The sequence below is a fragment of the Schistocerca cancellata genome, chromosome 10, assembly GCF_023864275.1.
Source record: "Schistocerca cancellata isolate TAMUIC-IGC-003103 chromosome 10, iqSchCanc2.1, whole genome shotgun sequence".
NCBI lineage: Eukaryota > Metazoa > Arthropoda > Insecta > Orthoptera > Acrididae > Schistocerca > Schistocerca cancellata.
The window spans coordinates 219,066,197-219,086,666 of NC_064635.1; the positions used below are offsets into that span (position 1 = coordinate 219,066,197).

At 42.9% G+C, this 20,470-nt stretch overlaps 1 protein-coding gene across 1 annotated transcript in view; it reads right to left on the reverse strand.

Annotated features, from left to right (window-relative positions):
- The window catches only part of LOC126106282 (serine/arginine repetitive matrix protein 1-like), a 195,088-nt gene that overhangs the window by 152,887 nt on the left and 21,731 nt on the right, over positions 1–20,470 (reverse strand). Inside the window, exon 3 of the mRNA XM_049912503.1 lies at positions 4,557–4,695. Within this exon, the coding sequence (XP_049768460.1) occupies positions 4,557–4,695 (139 nt within the window). The remainder of the gene's footprint in view (positions 1–4,556; positions 4,696–20,470) is intronic.

The window sequence follows — 20,470 nt, forward strand, 5'->3', positions numbered from 1 at the left end:
AATAGTGTTATCTCTACTGACAGAACCATAGGATTTTTTAAAATCAGTAACCCAGACAAAAGAGCAGGAACACAATGAACAAAAGACAGGTTTTGAATCGTAACACACAGGGTCCACAGGCACAAATGTGTCCCTATATGACTGCAATTTTTGTAAGAAAAATGCAAAGTCCCCAAGTTGCATACCAGGTAGGGGGAGGAGAAAAGAAATCACCCAGAACTTTCAGAGTTTCACCATAAACAAGTTGGGTGGGGTAACAGCTGATATTTTCCTTTAATGTTGCACACGGGCCAAGCAAAACCATGGGGAGGGCCTCAGATCATTATTCAGAGTGAAGAGCCAGGGCCGCCTTTAAAGTGCGGTGTAGGTGCGCTACCAATCCGTTACTTGCAGGATGGTAGCTTCTAATACAGATATGGCCATACCTGCACAAACACAATATATCTGCAGATACTTGGCTTTCAGACTATTTGTTCCTGTCTGCAGTAATAGTGTGAGGGATGCTGCATGATCAAAGCCCAAGCAATAGAACAATCAGAAATGTTCCATGACCAGGATAGCTTCAGGTCACCATGAAAACCTGTCAATAACCATTATGATGTAACAGAAACCCTGAGAAGCAGCAAGAGGTCCTACAGTATCGAACTGGATATGGGCAAAATGTCCTGAAGGGGCAGAGATAGAGGAAAAAAGAACAGGTACATGGCAGGATATTTTTGTTGCTTGCCAAGCTTCAACAGCATCTTGCCCTTTTGTGACAACAATGCTGCAAATCAGGCCAGACTATTTTATTAACAAGCAATTTTCTGGTAGTTTTGATTCCTGGATAAGCCAGGTCATGGTAAATATTTTTTGACTCTAGTTTCGTCATAAGTCACAAATCAGTGAAAAAAGTATTGCAAATTGTGAATAAACATCGCCAGAAAGGTGTTGAAATGTGCCTGATGCACTTTTGGTCAACTGTGAGCAATCATGGCACCCACCTTGCACACAGCTTCTTCACAGCCAATTTTCCATGCACGATTTTATGCACTCACTCAGTTGATATGCCTACAGCCTCAGCAGTGTCATGAATTTTTATTTGGTGATCTTGCATTACCACACCACGGATTCTGCCGTTGTGGTGACCTCAATTGGAGAGCTGAAGCACACTTTGTCCTTGATGCTCGTCCAAGCATGTTTAAATTCATTAATCCGAAAGTAAATGGTCTTCAATGATGGTGCAGGGTCCACATCAGCTTAACCCAATTCTGTTTTGATTTGTGCAGCAGTTCAATCCTTCAAATGAAAATTTTTAATAAGAGCACGAGACTCAGTTTCCTCCATTTCCAATCGCGGTTGACACACTGACCAATTCAGATGGCTGTCAACAATGAAGTGTGTATGGTATTTTACAATCCTTGGAATAATCAACCTTACCAACAATGAAGACACAACAAAAATGTTCCATTCTTGCATAGAAATTTACCAGACTTATCAACCATCTTCATATATCACTAGGACTTTGAGACAAAGGAACGCTGCAATCAGTGTGGACATGCAGATTCACCATCACTGAAAAGGCAGTGATCCAACTATCATCAGGGAAGATGATGGTGATCATTTCGTGGGATTACCATTGTGTGTTGGTAACAGAGTATGCACATAAAGGGCAAACCACCACAGGAGCATACCACTGAAAAGGCAGTGACCCGACTATCATCAGGGAACATGATGCTGACCATTTTGTGAGACTGCCATTGTGCGTTAGAAACAGATTGTGCTCATAAAGAGCAAACCACAACAGGAGCATACCATACTACCAAAATCTCCAGATGAAGCCTGTCAAAACAAAACATCACAGGAAACTGTCCAGAGATGTTTCTGCTCCACGACAGCATCACAGCTCATTCTGCATAGGATGCAGTCACATATGCTGCTCCTTTGGGCTGCCATAGTTTAGGTCACACCACATATTTGCTTGACATGGCACCCAGTGAGTTTCTCCTTGTACCTCAGATGAAGAAGCTGTTGTGTGGCAGGCATTTCCTGGTTGATGATTTCCAGGATATTCAAAGTGGAATGTAATATAAACATACAAAATGTAGGCTCCAACAACCAAGATCTCCAGCAAGGTATCAACTGCACAGCAAAATGTGTCGCATTGAAGGGTGAATATGTGGAGCAGAATTAACACAATACACTGAATTTCATGGTCACAGCTTGATTTTTTTGACGTGATAATGAAAATGTTCTCGAAGATAGTCGTCTACAATGCAATAAACATCGGGAGATTTCTCCCAAAGATGTACAACACAACAAAAGATTTTGGCTTTATGAAGACCACTACAGAGCTTCTCAGCAACAGAAGAGTCTATATTAGCTTTCAAAACACCAAAAGTCGGTGGCAAAAGACAAAAATCAATCCTCGCCAAGGTAGCGTTCTTGCTCCCATGGCATTTAACTTGTACAATACCGACCAACCAAGTAAAAAGGCTTCCAGTCCATTAATTAAGTCATTTGGTCCTCTTCACCAGCCAAAAGACATTTGAAGGAATCATCTGCTCTTGAGGATCCAGGAGTCTACTATGAAGTCAGCACCCTGAAGCAAAATCCTAGCAAGATAGCAGTCAGTGCTTTTCACCTCCACTACAAACATGTCAGCTACAAGTTAAAAGTCTAATGGCTGAGAACTCCTCTCAACTGCAGCTCTACCCCTAAAAACCTTGAAGTTATCCTTCATAGGAGTCAGGCACTCAAGGAGTAATGTGACAGCGTAAGAATAAAAGTCACAACACTAAACAATATGACACTCAGGGGTGCAAGTTGGGGAGCAAGCCCATATATGCTTCAGTCACCAGGGTCAGCATTGTGTTACTTGGCAGGGAATATGCTTGCCCTGTGTGGTGCCCATCTTGTCACTTGAAACAGGTTGACATTGCCTCTCACAAAATTTACTGACAGGTGACAGGATGCTTGGTATCAACTCCAAGCCACTTCACGGATTTTCCCTAGATGGACAGCCTGCAGGAAAAGCTTTCTCTCACGTAACATTCCCCTAATGAAGTCAGAGGCTGAAGAAGGACTCCAATGCTGTCAGGACAGAGCTAAATGTGATTGGATGCCACCAAAAGAGGAGATACTCACAGAAACAGCATGTCTCAAATGACATGAGGGGAGGTCACTCAACTGCCTTCCTGGGGGCATTCACCAAAGTAAAACTGGCGTGTCAAAATGGGGACCCTGTGATAACTGAGATGTGTACTGTGTATCTGGTGCCAAGCAGACAATGAGTCATTTCCTTCACTGTTCCATTTATACCACCTTCTCAAAGCATTGTGACACAAGAGGACCTGGCATTATCAAGCCCAACACAGAGCACCTGCCTGAAGTGCTACAATTCATCTAAATTCCATCCAAATGGTTGTCATTGACACATTAAGAAGAAGAAAATTAGCAGACTATTTGAACGCATGATATAATAGCCAGTTAAATGAAAATGAGACAGATGGAAAGAAAGTAAGTAACTATTTACTATTTCAAAAGTAATCATGACAATTGTTGGCACATTTACCCCACTGTGAGACAAAATGGTCACTGACTTTGTGGAAAAATATTTGCAGTAGCTAATGGAACCATACTGAACCCAGGTGTGTAGCTCTTCACCAGAAGAAAATCGACAGCTGTTGAAGTTTTTCCAACTGGGCTCAAAAAATGTGGAATCACACGGGGAGAGATTTTGGACTGTACGGGGGATGTGTACGAGCTTCCCAGTGAAACTTCTACAGCACATTTGAAACAACCTTCGCAACATGTGGGTGGTGCCACGCAGCAGATGTTTCACTGTGAAGTCCTTATATATCCTCCACACAGTCCCAATCTCTCCCCATGTGATTTCCATATTTTTGTAGCCCTAAAGAAAGATTTGCTTCCGATGAAGAGGTACTATCATGCCTGGGTACAATCACAGTTCTGTAGGCAACTGCAGACTTTTTTCCACAATGGCAGTGACTGTCCTGTTTACCATGGGATAAATGTATTAACATTTACAGTGATAGTTTTGAAACAATAAACAGTTAACCCACTTTTCCAGAATGAGATTTTCACTCTGCAGCGGAGTGTGCGCTGATATGAAACTTCCTGGCAGATTAAAACAGTTTTAATCTGCCAGGAAGTTTCATATCAGCGCACACTCCGCTGCAGAGTGAAAATCTCATTCTGGAAACATCCCCCAGGCTGTGGCTAAGCCATGTCTCCGCAATATCCTTTCTTTCAGGAGTGCTAGTTCTGCAAGTTTCGCAGGAGAGCTTCTGTAAAGTTTGGAAGGTAGGAGTCGAGATACTGGCAGAAGTAAAGCTGTGAGGGCCGGGCGTGAGTCGTGCTTCGGTAGCTCAGATGGTAGAGCACTTGCCCGCGAAAGGCAAAGGTCCCGAGTTCGAGTCTCGGTTGGGCACACAGTTTTAATCTGCCAGGAAGTTTCAGTTAACCCACTTTTTTCCGTGTAACTCATTTTCATTTGAATGCCCTATATATGAATGGAAGCACGATATTACAAACCGATAGGTTGCTGGAGTTACCTGGAGCTGCCTGCGGATGGTGAGTGCAGGCAGCCTCTGGAGCTGGAGCCTGGAATGGCGCACCTCAGCCTGCTCCTCATCCTTCTGGCTCCTCACGTCGAAGATGGCGGCATTCGCTGGTGGCTCACCCTGGTAGTATCTGCCAGACAGTGAGCACCTGCTGTAAGCTGGAGTCAGACTGTACATCATGCAACACGATGGCTCAGTGCATCTTTGGTTTCACTCATTAGACACGAGCACCTTCAGATATTAATTACTCTGAAGACAACACATTAAACTTAGGCTGTTCCAAAGCTGCCCCACGGAGCACAGGTGCTGGGAAGTGTCCATCAGTTTGCCAGCGGTCAGATGCGGCTAGTATAGGCTACCTACCAGGTACACCTACAGGAAACATTCTGCACACGGTGCAAACCAATCGGCCGACCCAGCCCAAGGGAGCAAGCTCGGGGCAGTACAGTCACATACCATCAAATGGGGTGAAGTTCACTCATTTTTGGCTTTAAACCTAACTATTTCTGAAAGCAATAAAATTAATACATTGGTTTTCCATTCACATCACAGACACTGAGCTATAGTAGTAAAATTTTTGTTGTTTATTACCTTTCACTCTAACAGATCATAAAATTTAAAAACAAACTGTTTTCTGATAATTGTGAAATGTTTATGATTCTAGGGTGACTTTCAATTGTTCTGAAACTTATAACTCAAAAATAAATGTGGCATAGTCATTAAATTTTAGTACTAATCTCATAGTAACACAAAAAGTAATGTTAAGGGCAAAAAAACGTGATCACAAACATGCTTTACAAAACTCCAAAGACACACACACTATTGTTCTTTAGAACTGAAACCTTGCTCATCATCTTGAATTTTATCACAATGACTTAGAATATTGTTTATCACAGTTCCTTCGGGAATTTTATAGCCAGTGATTCTTGAGAATGCTTATTTTTCCATTTAAAATATGTGTGAGGGACAGTTCTAAAACATCCAGGCTATACTGATATTTGTTCAGTTCACACAATTCACTTTTGTACACACGCAGCCTTTTCACACTGACAACTCCTACCATCCCAACTATACGATACAACAAACAGAACTGTGTTCCACCTGACAAATTCAAAAGTTATCATATACACGATTTCAAGAATCATTTCATCACTCCACCACTAGACAATTATACGCTACTGTTGCTGCATCTATTGTGTCACATTGTTGCTGTATTCACGAGATTATTTTCTCACCACATTCACGGATTTTTATTCGTAACAGCAGCCCTCGATAAAAGATAGACAGCTTCACCTAAAAATTTGCTAAGTTTTATTTATTTGTCTATAAGTATCTAGGAGTAATATATTAACTTTTCTTATTACATTAGTTGTTCTCATGGAGGGTTAACACAACACATACATAAGATCTAGACACAAGAATTGTTTATGCCAATGACATGAATAAAGTTTCAGCTCATCAAAAAAGTTTTTAAAAAATCAGTTCTTCTGTAAATGACTGGTATTCTCATAGTGGTTTGAAATACCATACATTCTGCCACAGCCACGAATTAAGAACTTTCTAACAGTAAATATATTATACGTTCAGCAGCAGCAGCAGCAACAGCAGACAATTCGATCACTTGGTAATGCAACCTCTTTGAGTCAGCATGCAATATAGATTCCCTGCAGGTTCTTCCATTTCTGTCAGCCCTTGGTCCTTTCTGGTAAATTGGGCTCCAATCCAGTACTTGTTTTGACCACCTGCAATTATTTCTTCAAGTGACATGACCAGCCCACTGGCATTTCGAGGTTTTCACTCTTTCCACTACATCACTGACCTTTGTTGAGATCAACAGCTTTCTTTCTGTATTTCTTTGTTAAGTGCAGCATTGATATTTCCATTCCTCTTGGGGTTACTATTAGTATTCTAACAAAGAATTTATTTAATGTTCATGTCTCACAGCCATAAGTCGTAACTGGCAGTATACATTGGTCAAAAACTGTTTTTTTCAGCTCAGCCTACATCTTAGACATCAAAACTGAAGATTATCTTCCATAAGCTTGCCAGCCTATTTAATACATTAAAATAATTCTAGTTGCAGTCCACCTGCTTAGCTCAGTGGTAATGTGTTTGCCTGCCACGGACTGGGTCCAGGTTCGATTCCCAGCCGGGTCGGAGATTTTCTCCGCTCGTGGACTGGGTGTGGTGTTGTCCTCATCATCATTTCATCATCATCATCATCATCATCATCAATGTGCAAGTTGCCCAATGTGGCATCACTTGAAATAAGACTTGCAACCTGGTGGCAGAGCTTCCCCGGATGGGGCCCCCGGCCAATAGCACCATACAATCATTTCTTTTTTTTCTGGTTTTAGGTCTCATTTCATATTTACAAGTTGACCCGGATGGACACATTCTATGACCATTTGCAGCTGTGTACTTACTATAGATATATTTCCCTTCAGTGCCCATTTATTCATCATGGTCTTGGTTCTATCACAATTCATTTTTAGACCAACTTCAGAGTGGAGTAGCATCAAATTCAGTAACCAATATTTGAAGTTCTTCTATAATGTTTGCAAACAGAACAATATCATCAGCAAACTTCATCTGATGGTATCCTACAGCCCGGTTGCTTGGCTGTCCACATGTCAGCTGTTTGCCCATCCCTGGCCATTGCTGCTTGGGGTCCCCCCACAGCTCACGGGAAGGCACTCCAACTGGAACAGCCTAAGTTAGATGAGAGATACTCCAGTCTGATGACATTGATGCATAGTGCAAAGACCGTAGTTAGTGACAGTAACTTACCAATGGGGCTTGGCTGCCTGAAAAACATTTTCACTTCCAATGGCTAGAGAAATGGAGCAATTAAGAAGGTGGCAGAGGCACACAGATGCTGTGAGATGAGCAGAAAAGGAAAAATAAAAAAACAGAGATACAGAACAGAAGATTGCATTCCTGCCATACATGGGTATGGCTTCCCCAAAAATAAGCCGAGCTCTAAGAAAGGTATCAAGCCCATATTTCGACTGCATGAGACAGGAGAATCTTATTCCTTCAGTGACTAGTTGGCAGCTACCCTGAGGACATTCGTCAACAGTCATACCTCAGGTGCCTCCTAAATAAGGCTGCCCCAGAAACCATTGGCTGAGCAACTCACACGTCTTTTGGAAATCAGAAATCAGTGCTGATTTATTTTCCAGCTCTGGTCTTAAGTTGCATATATGCTCTGTGCAATGCTGGGAGGCACAGCGCATTTTGTCCGATGTAAGATTTAGCACACTTGCAAGTAATCTGGTAGGTTTTTGCGCAAGATCCCTCTGTATCACGTAAAAAAACAACAATTTTCAGATAAAACCTGAATTAAAATTTAACAGTTTCAATTTTGGTGGAAACACTGTTTATTTTTAACTAAAGGAGAGGAGGATAGGTATGTAAAACAAAAATGTTCCATAGGTTATGGTGCCTTTCAGACATCCTCACTCAGTTCCTAGAAAGTTCACCACTTCCAGTTTCTAAGGAAATATAGTACTAATCACATATGCAAACAAAGTGACTGAAATGAGGTAACACTTGATAGATATGCAACACAACTAACATACGGGTAATGCTGCTATAAATTTAAATGACCAAGATTATTAGTAAACTATCATAGTTTACATTTAGTGCAGTAGTTTTACAACTTTAAATGTGGTAGACGCCCAGGTGTATGACGCCCGAGGTTATCTTTCACGTGTGCTTGAAAGCTGCTTACTTTTGCAGGTGGTTGAAATACACTCCTGGAAATTGAAATAAGAACACCGTGAATTCATTGTCCCAGGAAGGGGAAACTTTATTGACACATTCCTGGGGTCAGATACATCACATGATCACACTGACAGAACCACAGGCACATAGACACAGGCAACAGAGCATGCACAATGTCGGCACTAGTACAGTGTATATCCACCTTTCGCAGCAATGCAGGCTGCTATTCTCCCATGGAGACGATCGTAGAGATGCTGGATGTAGTCCTGTGGAACGGCTTGCCATGCCATTTCCACCTGGCGCCTCAGTTGGACCAGCGTTCGTGCTGGACGTGCAGACCGCGTGAGACGACGCTTCATCCAGTCCCAAACATGCTCAATGGGGGACAGATCCGGAGATCTTGCTGGCCAGGGTAGTTGACTTACACCTTCTAGAGCACGTTGGGTGGCACGGGATACATGCGGACGTGCATTGTCCTGTTGGAACAGCAAGTTCCCTTGCCGGTCTAGGAATGGTAGAACGATGGGTTTGATGACGGTTTGGATGTACTGTGCACTATTCAGTGTCCCCTCGACGATCACCAGTGGTGTACGGCCAGTGTAGGAGATCGCTCCCCACACCATGATGCCGGCTGTTGGCCCTGTGTGCCTCGGTCGTATGCAGTCCTGATTGTGGCGCTCACCTGCACGGCGCCAAACACGCATACGACCATCATTGGCACCAAGGCAGAAGCGACTCTCATCGCTGAAGACGACACGTCTCCATTCGTCCCTCCATTCACGCCTGTCGCGACACCACTGGAGGCGGGCTGCACGATGTTGGGGCGTGAGCGGAAGACGGCCTAACGGTGTGCGGGACCATAGCCCAGCTTCATGGAGACAGTTGCGAATGGTCCTCGCCGATACCCCAGGAGCAACAGTGTCCCTAATTTGCTGGGAAGTGGCGGTGCGGTCCCCTACGGCACTGTGTAGGATCCTACGGTCTTGGCGTGCATCCGTGCGTCGCTGCGGTCCAGTCCCAGGTCGACGGGCACGTGCACCTTCCGCTGACCACTGGCGACAACATCGATGTACTGTGGAGACCTCACACCCCACGTGTTGAGCAATTCGGCGGTACGTCCACCCGGCCTCCCGCATGCCCACTATACTCCCTCGCTCAAAGTCCGTCAACTGCACATACGGTTCACGTCCACGCTGTCGCGGCATGCTACCAGTGTTAAAGACTGCGATGGAGCTCCATATGCCACGGCAAACTGGCTGACACTGACGGCGGCGGTGCACAAATGCTGCGCAGCTAGCGCCATTCGACGGCCAACACCGCGGTTCCTGGTGTGTCCGCTGTGCCGTGCGTGTGATCATTGCTTGTACAGCCCTCTCGCAGTGTCCGGAGCAAGTATGGTGGGTCTGACACACCGGTGTCAATGTGTTCTTTTTTCCATTTCCAGGAGTGTATCAGTTTCTTACAGCTCAGCTGACTTTTCTGGAACTTGCATTCCCATATGGCAGAAGTCTGCATCTCATAGGGCAGCATCGGACTGCAGACACAAACTGCGAGCTATGTAAACATTCAGCTGGGCCACTGTTTACCACCAGTATCTATAACTGGCAGTCAAATGAAAACAAGACAGATGGAAAAAACTAATTTAGCTGTTTATTATTTCAAAAGCAATCACCACTGTGAGATAAGATGGTTAGTGCCTTCATGGAAGGCTGTTTCCGGTTGCCTACAGAACCAGAGTTATACTCAGGCCTGCACCACCTCATCAGCAGAAAAGCAATGGTAAAAATTTTCTTCAAGACTCCAATAATATGGAAATCGCACGGGGAGGAATCGGGACAGTGTGGAAGTTGTGTAACGGCTGCAAGTCTCTCTGGAAAACTTCTGCAAAGTTTGGAAGGTACGATGATGGATTATGAGTTGTGTTTGGGCAGGGGTGCCAACTTATAAAAAATATTAGGGGGGGGGGGGGCAGGGGAGGCATACTGCGGGTCTTGCACTGGGAAATTTTCTAAATTTTAGATGAAAAATAGTGAGTTTTAAAGTTTTTTAAGCATTTTAGAGTCTTATGATCAACATTAGAACCCCAAAAACTGGACTCTCGATAACTTGACACTTCAGGAAACTCGACAAGCCTGACACATTTTTTGGCTTTGAAAAAAGAAGCAAAACGTGAACACATGACTGAAATTATATTTAAATAAATCCTAAACTATCATTAAAAGAATAAAACACAAAATATTGCTCTCGTACAGTAGTAGCACTTTGATTAATAAGTGAAATAGCTAATTTAAGCTTACTTTGAATAAGGCTCAGGATTCATTAAACAAAAACAATATCTCAAAGTCAATGCTTTAATAAATTTAATAAAGTTAATACAGTATGCCTAATATTTCAGTCAAAAAGTGTAATTAGCAGGTTTTAATTGGGTCTTACGCCCTAAAAATATGTAAGTATTTGAAAATAAATAATACAGTACTATAGTAATATAGCAATACAATATTAAACTAGTACCAATATTTCGAAACTGAAAATTTAACATTATGTATGTATTTAATTCTCTGTTTTATAAACATTTTTAATATTACTCTAAATGCCATTATTAGGGATAGAGTGTCTTTAGAAAGGTGCAAATGTTGACCGTCTGACTGGATTACTGAATATGAAGTCGTTGATGACTGGTCGGATATCCAATTCATCCAAAACATCTCGGTGGGCATGAAGAACAGCAAAGTTGTTCAATCGCTTCTCTGTCATTGTTGATCGGAGATATGACTTCAGACATTTAAGGGTGCTAAATGACCGTTCTGGTGTTGCTGTCATGATTGGAACTACTTGGAGAAGCTTAATGCACTTCACTACTTCACATAACATTTCTTCAACTGTGGGCTCTTGTGCAATGTACTTTCTACCACACGCATGTTTTTAAGACCAGTTGTTTTTTATTAGCAATATTGGCTAACATATTCAAGTGTATGTGCAGTCTCTCAATGTCTAGGTCATTTTTTAAAAACTCAGTTGATTTTTCCAAATTTATTTCACCTCTGTTTACTAAAAGCAAGCACTCTTGTTCAACTGTAATGACCTGTGTGAGTCCAGTTGAAGCAAAACGCACAGTAATGCAAGACTGCACAGTTTCACAAACTTCAATGTAAATAGCTTTGTAGTACTCCTTTGAGGTTTTGAAAGTGTGTGGTGAGCTGGCTTCATTGTTTTCATACTTCTTCGGTATACTTTGATTCTGAGGAAGCGAAGGATCATCTTTTAAACACAATTCCCAGAAGTGTTCAAAACTATCACGCTTTCTATTCAATATACAAATCAAGCTCTCACATACTTTTTCCAGATCAGCAACACTTACATGAAGGCATTGAATTTTTTCATTGACATACTATACTGGGTTCATTCCATGGCAATAAAGACGTAAAAAGAAATAAATCTTGAATTGTAACATTGACTCAAGGTAGCCTGCACATTTGTAACCTGCCTTTGTTTTGTCCTCTGCAGTAAATATTCAAAAGACCTCTAGAAGTTCTTCGAAGTTTTTCAATATTCCCAAGATACTAGAAACTCACATAATCCATCGAGTGAGGCAAAGGGGTTGTAGACCAGCTTGGTTGTTGGCGCTATCACAAGCGTATGCTTCTGAAAAGTCCCATCCTTTTGTTGGATTCCCTTACGGTGTTTATTAAGAACTTGGCTAAAGCCATACTATCCCTCAATGATGTAAGATGGCGGAGACTGTCTACAGCTGCCAAGTCAGAGTTGTGGGCATCGCAATACGCATAACATGCTTCTCATTGTACATCCAAAACTAAGTTTTTTAGTCCTTTGAACTTACCTCTCATATTCGAGGCACCATCATAGCAATGGCCTCTCCAATGACAAATCAAGACGAGCAAAACAGTCTTTTAAAATACTAAACAGCTTTTGTGATTCAGTATTGGGGGTCTCGTATAATCCAATAAAGTCTTTGTTGATGAATAAGGAATCATCGACAGTACGAATACAAAATGACACTTGTTCATGAATCAAAGAATCGTTTGTTTCACAACCATAATAGAAAAATGTTCAGTCTTCTTGATTGAAGCCAATACCTTTCTCAACACAGATTTTCCTAGTAGATCAATGATCTCGTTTTGAATATAATGGGATGTCCACTTATACCCTGAACGCCCTAACCAATCCTTAAACTTAGGTATGTCATTCTTTCGGAGTTCCGACAACTGGAAAAAATTTGAGTTTCATCTTCATGCCCTCTAATTGCTAGTCCTTGTCGGCATAGAGATTGCATGGTAGTAAAAATTGTCTTAAGTGCTAAACGTCCTTCCTTCGTATCACTATGTAACTGTCCATTCAATTGGGAGGCCACACTTTCGTTAGTGATAGAATTTATTTTCAAAATACCTTCTTTATGCTTAAACGTATTTTCAAGAAGACGGAATTTTCCAAAGCCTTTTTCCCGTTAGAAAACCATATGGAAGTAAATGTAGCTTCTTTTTTTTTCTTTTTTTTATTTTTTTTTTTTAAGAAAATTGTAATGGAATTTTAGCATCTGCCTCTTTGCAGGTTTTGCAAAAAAGTTTTTCGGTAGAAGTTTCATATTCTATCCAAGTATATTTGATCAACCAAGACTTCTGAAATGATCTTCGCTTACCGGATTGTCCAGTTTTCGGCTATGAACAATTCTCGCCTGAATTGACGACACAATAATTGTTGGAGGTTGACTTGCAGTATGATCAACTTCCAAGCGCACCTTTTTGGTAACAAATTTATCCATTGCAAATTTAACTCACAATACTGGTACACTAAGAGACTAAAGTAAACGAACAAAATATAGCCACATAAAATAGTCCGCTAGACACCGGCGCCAGACTTTACACAAAGGTTCGCGCACGGCGACAAATTCTAAGTATGCCCACAGCACCGTAACACTGTGATGATTCACACCACTCGTTTACAGTTAACCTGCTTACTACCGTAATAGTTATTTGTTTTAACTAATTACTGAATGTATGTTAAACGGTAACTAGCGTCAAACAAGGACAAAATAAAAAAATCTAACATAATTTTGTGATTTTACAAAGCATAATATAAGCAATAATTTTCTTAAATTATTGTGGGGCTCCGTCCCCCCAAACGAGTTTTTGGGTGGGCTCGGGCCCCCTCAAGGCCCATGGAGTCGGCGCCTGCGCTCTTAACCTTTCATATACAGTTTCGGCAATCAAGAAATCCTTAGGCAACATAAACAAAATGATCATATTCTTCAGAGCTTCCATTAAGAGTTAAAAATGATGAAGGGCAAAGTATTACAGGTTCGTGCCAAAATAAGAAGAACAAGGGTTATGAAATTCTGCAAGACTTGGTGGGGAGAAACGCTGGAAGCAATTTCCTTGTTTGTTGAACTGTTCCAAATGTCACTGAATCTTTGCCAGAAATACATGAATTGCCAGATACAGAAACTTCAAGCATTTTTAGTAGCAATGCAGAAATCGACAGTCTCGGTGACAATGGCTGCAGTTAGGTTTGTAGCCTGTGACGTATTTTAGCCAGTTTACTATAACCAAAACAGGTGGCTCCTAAGATACGTGCTGATCTGTATGAGAATGTAGTTAAGGAAACTGAAGATTTTAGATCACATTTCCAACCAGTAAACAAAGTGCGGCTGACCCACGGGGAGACGAGAACAACGCCCTTGACTTCGAGAGTTCTGAAGAGCACTTTAGGCGTTCAACTTTTCCTCATTTCATAGGCAGTTTCATCAGCCAGTGCGAGAGCAGGTTTTCAAATTATAATGGAATCCTAAAAAACATACAGATTTTGTTAAAGGAAAACATAGTGCGAGCGTCAGATGAGAAGTTACAAATTGCCATTAATGCTATGGCAAATTAGTGGCCTAATGATGATGAACCCCCAGAGAATTTCCTCAAAGAAATGAAGATGTGGACAAGAAATTACCGTAAACAGAAGATCTTCACTTAGTGCCCATCGATTTTATTATACCTTTAAATATGTGTAGTGAAATTATTTTTCCCTGCACTCAATAAGGCGCTGAAATTTTCCGTAAATTGCTGTTAACTACAGCAGTACCAGAACGTTCGTTTCCCAACGCTGCAGCACTTGAAAACGTACAACGGGAGAAGACAGCTTACATGCAGTGGCCTGGTGTACATTCACAAAGATATAGAAATACCCGGACGGGTAAAAGATCGCAACACCAAAAAATAATTAATGTAGAGTAATGTAATTTAGGAAATGTATTTGTCTAGGTAACGTGTTCAAGTGACTAACATTGCAAGATCACAGATTAGTGTAAGCGCGAAATGAGCCATTGCAAACGTGAAACACTGGTATATTAATAATCGATGTAGCCGCCAGAATGTTGAATGCAAACATGAAAACGTGTTCGTTGTGTTGCACAGGTGGCAGATGTCAGTTTGTGGCATTGAGTTCCTTGCCTGCTGCACTTGGCCGGTCAATACAGGGGTGGTTATGCTGGTCTGCGTTGTTGTGGCGTCATGCCACGGTTCGCGCGCCTACCGCCGTCGGAGGTTCGAGTCCTCCCTGGGCCATGGGTGCTGCCCTCAAATACTAAATTGGTGATCCCTTGATGCCTCCTTCTTCTAGTCAAGTTGTGCCACAAACTTCTCTTCTCCCCAATCCTATTCAGTGCCTTCTCATTAGTTACGCGATCTACCCATCTAGTCTTCAGCATTCTTCTGTAGCACCACATTTCGAAAGCTTCTATCTCTTCTTGTCTAAACTGTTTATCGTCCATGTTTCACTTCCGTACATGGTTACACTCCATACAAATACTTTCAGAAACGACTTCCTGACACTTAAATCAGTACTCGATGTTAACAAATTTCTCTTCTTCAGAAACGCTTTGCTTGCCATAGCCAGTCCAAATTATATATCCTCTTTACTTCAACCATCATCTTGCTGCCCAAATAGTAAAACTCCTTTACTACTTTAAGTGTCTCATTTCCTAATGTAACTCCTTCAGCTTCACCTGATTTAATTCGACTGCATACCATTATCCTTGTTTTAATTCTCTTGATCTTCATCTTACATCCTCCTTTCAAGACACTGTCCATTCCGCTCAACTGCTCTTCCAAGTTCTTTGCCGTGTCTGGCAGAATTACAATCTATGAGCAACCTCAAAGTTTTTATTTCTTCTGCATGGATTTTAATTCCTACTCCGAATTTATCTTTTGTTTCCTTTACTGTCTGCTCAGTATACAGATTGAATAACACTAGGGATAGGCCACAACACTGACTCACTCGCTTCCCAACCACTGCTCGCTTCCCTTTCAGGTGCCTCGACTCTTACAACTGCCGTCTGGTTTCTGTAGAAGTTGTAAATTGCCTCTCACTCCTTATTTGAGTCAACATGGTCAAAAGCTTTCTCTAAGTCTACAAATGCTAGAAAAGTAGGTTTGCCTTTCCTTAATCTATCTTCTAAGATAAGTCGCAGGGTAAGCATTGCCTCGCGTGTCCCAATAATTCTACGGAATCCAAAGTGATCTTCTCCAGGGCCGGCTTCTACCAGTTTTTCCATTCGTCTGTAAAGAATTCGCGTTAGTATTTTGTGGCTGTGACTTATTGAACTGATAGTTCGGTAATTTTCACACCTGTCAACACCTGCGGTCTTTGGGACTGGAATTATTATATTTTTCTTGAACTCTGAGGGTATTTCACCTGTCTCATACATCTTGCTCACCAGATGGTGGAGTTTTGTCATGGCTGGCTCTCCCGAGGTTATCAGTACTTCTAATGGAATTTTGTCTACTCCCGGGGCCTTCTTTCGACTTAAGTGTTTCAGTGCTCAACGTCTGTAGTTTTAAATATATTAAAATATTGTTGCGTCATTGGATTCACCCCGTTTCTCTGAGTTGGCTGATGTATTCTGATTTGCATTAATACTGGACTGCAAATTACTATAGAGTCTGAAAGAATTGTAACTTAGCCATCTTTCAGCTTGTCTGACCTTCCGCCATGTCTTGGAGCACCTCGTGTTCAAACGTCCTGCTTGTAAGAGCCGTCCAGATACCCAGCTCTGGGATTCTCCCCACTTCCGGCCCTGCGCTCCTCGTCTGTGCGTCTGCGGCCACCTGAGGCGCTCGTGCCGCCCACTCACACCCACCCCACCGAGCGGCCCCAGGTGGACGAATAGCTCGTGTACATATTCGTAACGTTACACGCCGAAACGCAAGTTGAAGCCTGATGCTGTGCTAGCCCTCTATCTTACATCCTGCAGAGTTGATTTCTAGGGGAGTAATGAGCCTAATAATGAGACAAAAATTCAGGCAACAAAACAAGAGTTACCGTAAAGACGTAGATGAGATTTTTCAAGTACAGGTACTAGTAACTAATGACGAAACTACTAGCAGAGAAACATTAACTATGAAAACACACAATGCTATAAATGTGACAATTTGAAACTATGGAAAAATAACTTATGCGAAATAATTAAGATTAAGGGACCGTCTCTCACGGTGTAATGTTGAGTTCCTTAAAAGAAAAATTCCCGTCAAGTGCTTTTTGACTGTCAACAACAAGTGTTATGGACGAGAGATGTACTAATGGGACATTTGCAGTTATTTCAAGGACCGCATCTTTACATTTTATATCTTATATAGCGTTATCCTTTAAATTAAGCTTCTTTGTTTCCTTTTTAACTAATAAAAACTTAATAATGCTAAAGCATAACACAACAAATCCGAATTGTATTCACAATTCTTTTAACCAAAAAAATAAACGTCGGACAAGATCGGTTTGGATTCCGGAGAAATGTAGGAACACGCGAGGCAATACTGACCCTACGACTTCGTTTACAAGATAGGTCAAGAAAACGTAAACTTACACTTATAGCATTTGTATACTTAGAGAAAGCTTTTGATAGTGTTGACTGGAATACTCTCTTTCAAATTCTGAAGGTGGCAGGGGTAAAATACAGCGAGCGAAACCTATTTACAATTTGTTCAGAAACCAGATGGCAGTTATAAGAGTCGAAGGGCATAAGAGGGAAGCAGTGGTTGAGAAGGTAGTGAGACAGGGTTGTAGCCTATCCCCGATGTTATTCAATTTGTATATTGAGCAAGTAGTAAAGGAAACAACAGAAAAATTCGGAGTAGGAATTAAAATCCATAGAGAAGAAATAAAAACTTTGAGGTTCGCCGATGACATTGTAATTCTGTCAGAGACAGCAAAGGACTTGGGCGAGCAGTTGAACGGAATGGACAGTGTCTTGGAAGGAAGATATAAGATGAAAATCAGCGAAGGCAAAATGAGGATAGTGGAATGTAGTCGTATTAAGTCAGGAACGTTGAGGGAATTAGATTAGGAAATCAGACACTTGAAGTAGTAAATGAGATTTCCTATTTAGGAAGTAAAATAATTGATGATGGTCGAAGTACGAAGGATACAAAATGTAGACTGGCAATGGCAAGAAAAGAAGAGAAATTTGGTGTGGTTTGGAAGCTTTCGAAATGTGTTGCTACAGAAGAATGCTGAAGATTACGAGGGTAGATCACGTAACTAATGAGGAGGTACTGAACAGAACTAGGGAGAAGAGGAATTTGTGGCACAACGTGACTAAAAAAAGGCATCCGTTTATAGAACACGTTCTGAGGCATCAAGCGATCACCAATTTAGTACTGGAGGAAAGCGTGGGGGGTAAAAATCGCAGAGGGAGACAGACCAAGAGACGCATACATTAGTGCCGGCCGCGGTGGTCTAGCGGTTCTAGGCGCTCAGTCCGGAGCCGCGCGACTGCTACGGTCGCAGGTTCGAATCCTGCCTCGGGCATGGATGTGTGTGGCGTCCTTAGGTTAGTTAGGTTTAAGTAGTTCTAAGTTCTAGTGGACTGATGACCTAAGATGTTAAGTCCCATAGTGCTCAGAGCCATTTGAACCATTTTGCATACATTAACCAGATTCATAAGGCTGTAAGTTGCAGTAGCTACTCGGAGATGAAGAGGCTTGCACAGGATAGAGTAGCATGGAGAGCTGCATCAAACCAGTCTCTGGACTGAAGACCACAACGACAATAAACGCTTCATACGATATCTCATATGGTAGCACTACACAATAGCTATCGCCCCTGAAAGCCACTTATCTCTATCTACACTCCTGGAAATTGAAATAAGAACACCGTGAATTCATTGTCCCAGGAAGGGGAAACTTTATTGACACATTCCTGGGGTCAGATACATCACATGATCACACTGACAGAACCACAGGCACATAGACACAGGCAACAGAGCATGCACAATGTCGGCACTAGTACAGTGTGTATCCACCTTTCGCAGAAATGCAGGCTGCTATTCTCCCATGGAGACGATCGTAGAGATGCTGGATGTAGTCCTGTGGAACGGCTTGCCATGCCATTTCCACCTGGCGCCTCAGTTGGACCAGCGTTCGTGCTGGACGTGCAGACCGCGTGAGACGACGCTTCATCCAGTCCCAAACATGCTCAATGGGGGACAGATCCGGAGATCTTGCTGGCCAGGGTAGTTGACTTACACCTTCTAGAGCACGTTGGGTGGCACGGGATACATGCGGACGTGCATTGTCCTGTTGGAACAGCAAGTTCCCTTGCCGGTCTAGGAATGGTAGAACGATGGGTTCGATGACGGTTTGGATGTACCGTGCACTATTCAGTGTCCCCTCGACTATCACCAGTGGTGTACGGCCAGTGTAGGAGATCGCTCCCCACACCATGATGCCGGCTGTTGGCCCTGTGTGCCTCGGTCGTATGCAGTCCTGATTGTGGCGCTCACCTGCACGGAGCCAAACACGCATACGACCATCATTGGCACCAAGGCAGAAGCGACTCTCATCGCTGAAGACGACACGTCTCCATTCGTCCCTCCATTCACGCCTGTCGCGACACCACTGGAGGCGGGCTGCACGATGTTGGGGCGTGAGCGGAAGACGGCCTAACGGTGTGCGGGACCGTAGCCCAGCTTCATGGAGACGGTTGCGAATGGTCCTCGCCGATACCCCAGGAGCAACAGTGTCCCTAATTTGCTGGGAAGTGGCGGTGCGGTCCCCTACGGCACTGCGTAGGATCCTACGGTCTAGGCGTGCATCCGTGCGTCGCTGCGGTCCGGTCCCAGGTCGACGGGCACGTGCACCTTCCGCCGACCACTGGCGACAACATCGATGTACTGTGGAGACCTCACGCCCCACGTGTTGAGCAATTCGGCGGTACGTCCACCCGGCCTCCCGCATGCCGACTATACGCCCTCGCTCAAAGTCCGTCAATTGTACATACGGTTCACGTCCACGCTGTCGCGGCATGCTACCAGTGTTAAAGACTGCGATGGAGCTCCGTATGCCACGGCAAACTGGCTGACACTGACGGCGGCGGTGCACAAATGCTGCGCAGCTAGCGCCATTCGACGGCCAACACCGCGGTTCCTGGTGTGTCCGCTGTGCCGTGCGTGTGATCATTGCTTGTACAGCCCTCTCGCAGTGTCCGGAGCAAGTATGGTGGGTCTGACACACCGGTGTCAATGTGTTCTTTTTTCCATTTCCAGGAGTTTATTTTATATACTGACGTATGACTTTTTTTAACATTTTTGCTACGCAAGTGTTTGTTAAACATGGTTTCCTCCACATTTGCGCAGCTAATGAACATAGTATGAATACCTCGCATGTCCTCATAATTGTGTACTCATGTAATGAACAGTTTACTATTTTCCCAGTAACTTTACTTAAATGTTTACTAGCAAGTGCTATTAAAAAGTGTGATATTATAAAATTGATCAGTCACATTTGCTATCGGACACCACAAGAGAAAAACGAATCAAAAGACGCTTCTATCAAGAAGGCATATATAACCACATCAAAAAATGTTTTGCGTCACCCCGGTTACGAGAAGTGCTGAAGATAGACGTTGACTGTGGATACTGCATCACACACACACTCCCTCTGACATTTCAGAGATGTCACTAAAACCGCCAAAAGATGTAAACAACCATGCATCATGAGCAGCGCCTGTTAGACGGAGGGAGTCCGACAGCCGATCAGTTCCATTCCTTCCACCAGAAAGGAGGTACATGGCTCGTGTTATCTGTAGGTCAACCATGCCTAGACGACCAATACCGGGGTTCGATCGCGTCCTCATTGTTACTTTCTGCCAGGAAGTGTCCAGGCGTCTCGGAGTGAACC